Below are 7,536 nucleotides of genomic sequence, written 5' to 3'. Positions count from 1 at the left end.
GCAATAAGTTTATTTTCTGAGCCGTAATCATGTCAAAGTTAAGTATCAAATCGTCATATGGTGGAGATTGTAGTTCTAACGTCAGTCCCACCAAAAACTTCATCAGCGACTAAATACACAGTGTCCCTTACGTATTTTTCACATTCTGCGACTATTTAAACATCGCAAGTCCATTTTCCAATAGAAAATGTTTTAAAAATCCATTTCTTATTGCAAAATATGAAAAAGCACATTATTTTTACCCAAACAACGTATCTTAATCATCAAAAATTTTATTTGATATTAAAAATTTTTTGGGCAAGAAGTTTTCCTCAATTTTTCTGAGTTCGAGTCAAATTGGACTTATGTATCTTTTTAGTTTGTACGGCTGTATATACATGTATAATTTAGAAGTTAAAAAATGGTAAGGCTGCTCAGTAGACCGTTTATGTAAAGTTGAAATAATGAAAAACATTGTAAGTGAGCAAATACAGTTTATGGGAAAACGACAAAAGTTGAAATAAAATGTTTAACAACCAAATTTTTTAAAAAGGATTCTCTTTTTTAAACGGGACAATGAAACTACGCCTGTAATAATACTAATGTAAGTTATGAATTATAATAATATACATTTATGGGAATGATATAAAATTTCAGGAAAAAACTCGAGTGCGAAGCTGGAGATACGTGATGAGAATGTGTTTGTTAAATCCGAAGGAGCTTTAAAAAAAGAGAATTCACAATCACCACATTACTATTGTCGATGCTTTCACCTTGAGTTTTAAAAAGACTATGCAAAAATATCGAGCGCGTAGCGCGAGGTAACTGCATTATCGAGCGCGAAGCGCGAGAAAAAACAATCGCGCGCCCTAGGCGCGCTCCAACATGCGAATATGATGAAAGAGATTCATAAATAACATCGAGAATATTTTTCTTCAAGTGTAAAAATTTTTTGTTCAACAAGGGAAAAAGCCTGCTAATTTTACACGATACCTACTCCAAAAACGAGGCATTTAAGTTCTGTATACATCAGCTATCTACATGTTCCTTTTACATTGTTACGTCATACTTAAAAAAAAATCAATTTACATATGAAATCAAACAAATATATTAAAGGAAATGTGATTGCATTATGTACTGATCTAAATCCTCGAATATATGAGTGTTTTCCAAAAAAACTATCGTTATTGGGTAATTGGGACATGCTATATTCATTGGGGTACACATTATTTATCGTGTTGATTTTTATATGCAGAATAGTTGACAGGCTTCACATTCATGAGGTAGGTAGATTTTTTAAAGCAGTTTGTCATCTTGCAGTCGACCCCGCAATATTGAAATTCGTGTAGATAAGCTTACCTATGTTTGTATGTATGTGTTTAGTTTACTCCCTCCCTTTTACGGGTTTGAGAGCCTTCAAAATCCAGTCCACAACTTCTCAAAAACAATTGTACCTAGTTTTAACTACTTCTACATAAACACCTCTCATCTATCTATACTCTAAGCGGTAACGGAAGCCCTTCCTCTACCCTACCTTGTACTTTTCGTTTTAACCTTTGCTAAAGACGCATGCTTTCCTTTATCTCGAACTGTCATTCAAAATTTCCAAACATAACTTATTGTCTCTAACCTCCTTTCCCTTCCTTCTCCTTCTTCACTTTACCTCTATCATTTAACAGTAATAATTATATCCCTCCTTCTAATATATCTAAATATATTTTTTTTCCTTTCTTACCGCATTTTCATTTTTATTCCCTGACGTACAACACATCCTAACTCACATTTCAATACATTCGCTTTCATCACATATTCTTTCACATGCCAACCAACTCTCCTTCTTTCCTCGGCCTTGCTGACATCTCCTTCCCATTAGACTTTCGACTTTTATGTTAAGCTCCTGCATGCTTAGCTTCATTTTCACCATCTCCCCTATTAACTTCTCCCTTACTATCTTGCTTTATAGGTTCGCTTGCTCCCTGTCTTTCTCCCATTCCACTTATATCTTCTCTCACCGTACCTCCATTTTCTATTTCCTCTTCTCAGCGTCACCATTCATCGCGCTGTTCGGCTGTTGCTCACAACTTTGTCTCTTCTTACGCTTTCTCAATCTTCCCGCCCGCTATGACTTCTCTCTGACTCTCTCTTCTTCTCCACTGCTGTATTCAAGCTACCGTCTCGTGTGAGGTGACGCTCTCTCTCCTCGCAGGTGCGCAACGTCTCTAATAAGGTTATTGCAAAAAACGATTTAATTTGCTTTTCAAGTGTAACTTAAAATATATACAAAGATAACCTTTTTTAATATAAAGGAAAAAATGTTTGTGAAGTCTCTATTTTTTATTTTATTGTAAAAACTATACATTATAAAATATGAAAATTCAGTCACTGCTTAGTTAAGATAATATTGAATATGGCGATCTTTAGACTAGTAATAGTTGCTTTATTTTCAGTCACTAAAAATACATTTTCATTCATCCGCGATAAGTGCACTTATTTTTAAACTCATTTTGTCATTTTTCCTGAATTTAATGAAGTTTTAAAATATAATACGATATATCTTAGGGTTACTTTTTTATAAACTTAATACAGTTCTAAAACTTAAGGCGATCAATCAAATTGTTATTTGTTTCTTAATTTCGTTCAGTTATAAAATATTCTAGAACTGCAGAAAATTCATTAGCAAATGACAATGTTATTGATCTTCTTACGTTTTTTAACTGTATCAAATTCATAAACAAGTAAGAATGTGATAGATTTCCTTATGTTTCGTAATTGTAGGAAATTCATAAACAAGTAAAAATGTGATAGATGGTCTTATTTTTAAGATCTGCATGAAATTTTGAAACAAGTAACATATGTCTTATGTTTTAGAACAGCCTGAAATTCAGAAGCAAATTAAATGTGAGTGATCGTTTTATATTGTAGAACTCTATGAAATTAGGGGGACAAATGACGATGTGAGTGATCGTCACATGTCTTATAACTTCATTAAATTCATAAACAAAGTCGTCTTATTTTTTTAGAACTGTATGAAATTAATAATCTAATAACAAAGCAATTGATCGTCTTATATTTTAGAAAATTACGAAACTCCTTATCAAATAGTAGTGCGATTAATCATCTTATGTTTTAGAACTGCATGAAATTCTGCAAAAAGTAACAATGTGATTGTTGGCTTCATGTTTTAGAACTGTATGAAAGTCATAAACAATTAAGAATGTGATTGATTGCCTTATGTTTCAGAATTTTAGAAAATACATAAACAAGTAAAAATTTGATTGATCGTCTTATTTCAGAGAACTGCCTGAAATTCAAAAACAAATATCCATGTAAGTGAACATCTTATGTTTCGCAAGTGTATAAAATTCACAAACGAATTCAATGTGAATGATCGTTTCATGTTCCACAGTCGAACATCTGATGTCAAGAACAGTAAGTATTAAGCACAAGTTTTCGGAAATTAGAAAAAAGGGTGCACATTTTTTAAGGAGTCTAAGTTTTTTCATTTTTAATTAATATCTCAGTATCGGTCATATATATCACAATTTTCGATTTCGCCCTGTAAAAATTTGTTAAACAGTTTTTTATTGACGATTTTAATTTAAAATATCTATTAAACTAGACCCTATAGTAAAAACTGGAAGCTAGATTCGTGATCAGTATTTAAAAGTACTTCAGAAATGATATGTCGAATTTAGAGAGGACATAGTTCTTTTTTGTTGATCAGTGAAATAAGCACTAAAAAAAAGTTTAAGCGCTCAGAAAATGCGATCTTTATCGGAATGTTTATTCGAAAGTTTATTTTCTATGCAAATCATCCTCTTTTTACTTTCTCATACGGAATCCTTCAGGACATTGTATGCTGAATACGAACTCCTTACAATCTGAAATAAATAAATAATTCAATAATTAATTTCGTATAATGCATAAGTCGGACAGCAAACTTCACACTCGTGAAATCGTTGCCTTTCGACCCTCGTCACGCAATATCCGATTTTTCCTTTTACAGATTCATTTTATGAAAAACTATGTGAATCAGATGTTCTTTATAGACTTCAATTTATTAAATTATTCTTATTGAATATTTTTGGATATTAAATTGTGGATCCGGTTTCTTGATCTAAATATATTTAAGGATCCAAATAAAAAGTATTTCCAGAATTTCTTCAATTTTAATTAACGTATTAATTTCAAATAATATTCTATGAATACAAAAACGATTGAAAATTTGATTCGGATCCTTGTGTAAACTTCTACTTTATTGTGGAATCTAGATTCACTGATGTCACAGAACATGCAGAAATTAAAATAGGCTTCCTAGAGCGAATCATCAAAATGAGAAGACTTTTCTTAGTTTCATCTTTAAAAGAAAGCCAGTTTGGTATAGAAAGGCTTCTTGCAGGTCAGTACTCTACACGTGAAAGTAATTACAGTATTGTAAAGAAAGAACTGCACAGTGAAAATGAAGTTATCTCTCTGTAATAATACCTACTATCCATTTATTTTTTCTTTAAAAGATAACCTTTAACGCAAAAAGTAATATTTTTTCGTCGAACGTAAAAGAATTTTGTGAAAAAGCTTTGTAACAAAAAAGACTGCATTGGTCATTGGTGTCAACAAAACAAAAAAATTTAGAAGGCTAACTCGCGTCAATCATTAGCTCATTGCCATAAAAGCAGTACAGGTAGAGTTGAGATAACAAACAAACAATATATGTATAAAGCATTATGAGAGTAGAATAATTGATAAAATCTCCCTTTGAAATTTTAAACACACTGAAGCAGATAACAATCAAGCTTGCCAAAAATTGGGTAAACAACACTTCTTCAAATGTTTTATTAAATTTGTTTGCAAACCTGCATATAAAAAAATAGTTTGGATACTTCTTGAGTTATACATTTGTAAAAATAGTAGATCTGTATTTTCTATCAATATCTCAAGTGCTTAGGAAATTTAATTGCAACTTGTCTTAAGTAACGTTAGAAATACAAATTTTAATTTCAATGGATTTTTTCAAACCGATTACATTAGGTCTTAGTCTTAGAGATTCATCTTAAATCTCAATTTCGAAAATGTGGGCAGTTACAGGAATTTGAATTTTGAGACCAGAAATTTTTAAAATCACCATATCTCTTAAATTATTATTTTAATTTTAATTATTTTTTCTGCTGCACAGTTTAATTTATTGGTTCTTTAAAATAACTCAGAAACGTTTTTTTCAAGAAGTGGCTTAGTAAAATAAAATACTAAACTTTTATTTAATTTTTCGCTCGAAGGCATAATTTTCATTTTTTTCAAATATAAATGTTTTGATTCCATCTCATTGGGCTTCCGTTTCCGGTACCGAATGGTAAAAGATGCGTTTTTGTTCTGTGCTATCTTTGTTGGTTTTCACTATGGGCATTGACTATGGTAGGGTTGCGCGGAATTGGGGGGAGGTTCTTTTGTAAGGTTGAAAGGATTAAGAATATTGTGGAAAGTGATAATATAGAGGTTAGTCGATGAAGACTGGAAACGTGAGAGGGATGATAGCATGGACATAGGAAACAAGGGACTAGGCATGCCATTGCGGGGGTGATGCAATGAGGAGGGAGGTCCGCCACCTTTTGATGTCCCGCGACAAATATGGCAGCGCCCACATGCTTAAATTTGCATGCACAGTTTGTCGGCAAAAATGCTCGTGCGCATAATCAAATGGCACATCATAAGATGGCGGCTCTCCCCACTCATGGAATTCTCTTCCCTCCCGTGGATTCAACCCAGCTCGCCAAGTTAGGATGGCATGCCTAGTCCCGTGTTTCTTATGTCCATGGATGATAGGGATAGCAGATCGGTAAGGTAGATCAGCATGACCACGAGGAGCCCAGTGGGGTCCGGCAGAGGGTAGCAGTAAGCAGACATTGTGAGGATCCACGAATGATCGTTAATATTGCATTTTGCCATAAGGGCAGCACCTCTCGGAGGTGCTGATAAGCGCGCAAAATTTGAAGGTGGAAGAAAAACAACAATTCACTCTGGTCTGCTGGAAATTACATAATAGAAATTATTTGAAAAAATTTATAATTTAACAACAAATTGGTTTTAAAAAAGAGAGACTTTGGTATTTTGAAAGAGCTGACTCTGTAGTTTTAAGAAATTTTATTATCAAGTTCATACTTAGATATTATGAATTACACGTAGTATAGAGAAATGGTGCTATTGGAATTATTTTTCAGCTTAATAATAAGACACAGAATGAGAGCGAAAAGACCGTGTCTAAATTAAACTTTAAAAGGAAGTTTACATAAAAATATACTGGGGATTTTGCAACCTAATTTGACATTTTGGGTAAAATAGGGACTTTATAATGAGAGCCTTGTTGGATACTAGTTTGAACTAGAATTTTAATTAATAGTATCAATATACAGGCATTCATTACTGTTAGTTATTTGACGTTTTGACTATGAAAAGTAGAGTAATGTTAGGGTAGAATTGAGAGAGCGTGTCAAATGAAATTTTGTTGTGAAACTCAACTCCGTCGGATTACATCATGATTGACGCAAGATTTAGATTACGCATCGGATAGTTGGGGGTTGTTGACTTAATTTTGATTGGCTAGATATATGAATGTGAATGAGAGTAGGATTGCGCGGGTGATCAGGGAAATGCTGCGCGGCACATGAGCCCGCGAGTATGATCGATTTTGAGATCAGATTTTATCGGACTCGAGACGAGATAACTTTACCTTCGTTTTCCTGAAATTGTAATCAAGAAATTTAAAGGGTTATTAAAATACATCTTTTTAATAAACTAATTTTATAGTTTTATTGAGTTTACCCTTACAAATTTAAATCTAAACCTATTACATAATTTAAATAAACCCATCTTCAAACGTTCTTCCCAACAGTGTAACACCAGCGTCAACGTTGGTCTCGTCAATGTCGGAGCGCGGGCGAGGAGAGTTTTAACTCTTAAAGTGAAAAGAACCCAGCGAAGAAAACATTTTAACAGTTATTTTAAATTGTTTCATAAGTTTAAATTAAAGATTCGCGCCAAAACATTATTGAGACCGTCACAACATCAGTACTGGTGCTAAAGGTCTCGTAGCGGCTAGAGAAACAGGGAGGCGCCCGGGTGATGACGGAGCTAGTATCGATGATAGCGATGTTCAGTTGACTACGAAAGGGATGTTTGGGTGGGGGAGGAGGAATGACCGACTTCTAGGAGGACTCGAGGCAGGTCATCGAATCGGGAACTTTTTAATGAATCCAGATCTACTAGCTTAAGGCGGAGAGAACTTTTTGATAAATGGATGCAGGGAAGGGTTTACAGATAAAAGCGAGAGGGAGATAAAACGGAAGACAGTAAAAGGTCAAAGGAAGTGGAGGGACATGAGCAGGAAGATGAGAAGTTGCGGAAAAAGTTCAAAAGAAGTCTTCACCACAGAGAAATAAGGAAAAGGGAAAAGTGGATTCAGAGAGCTTTGAAAATCTTATTAGAGGGTGTAGAGAGGAAAAAAGAAGTCTGAATGGCATGCAAAGGCCAGGGGATTGGGTATGGGAGGAGATTGAAAAAGTTAGA

The 7,536-nt window shown here is 33.7% G+C and overlaps 1 protein-coding gene across 1 annotated transcript; it reads right to left on the bottom strand.

Moving 5' to 3' along the window:
* Positions 1-4,229: 4,229 nt before the first annotated feature.
* Positions 4,230-4,825, bottom strand: LOC117182931 (odorant receptor 94a-like; the record flags this gene model as incomplete). Its single annotated transcript, XM_033376046.1, has 2 exons — positions 4,230-4,336; positions 4,621-4,825. Coding segments are annotated over 2 exons (312 nt in total), but the record flags the coding sequence as incomplete, so codon positions are not given.
* Between the last annotated feature and the right edge of the window lie 2,711 nt (positions 4,826-7,536).

The sequence above is a fragment of the Belonocnema kinseyi genome, chromosome 2 (genome assembly GCF_010883055.1).
Source record: "Belonocnema kinseyi isolate 2016_QV_RU_SX_M_011 chromosome 2, B_treatae_v1, whole genome shotgun sequence".
Classification (NCBI taxonomy): domain Eukaryota; kingdom Metazoa; phylum Arthropoda; class Insecta; order Hymenoptera; family Cynipidae; genus Belonocnema; species Belonocnema kinseyi.
This window is presented reverse-complemented; position numbering and strand designations above follow the sequence as displayed.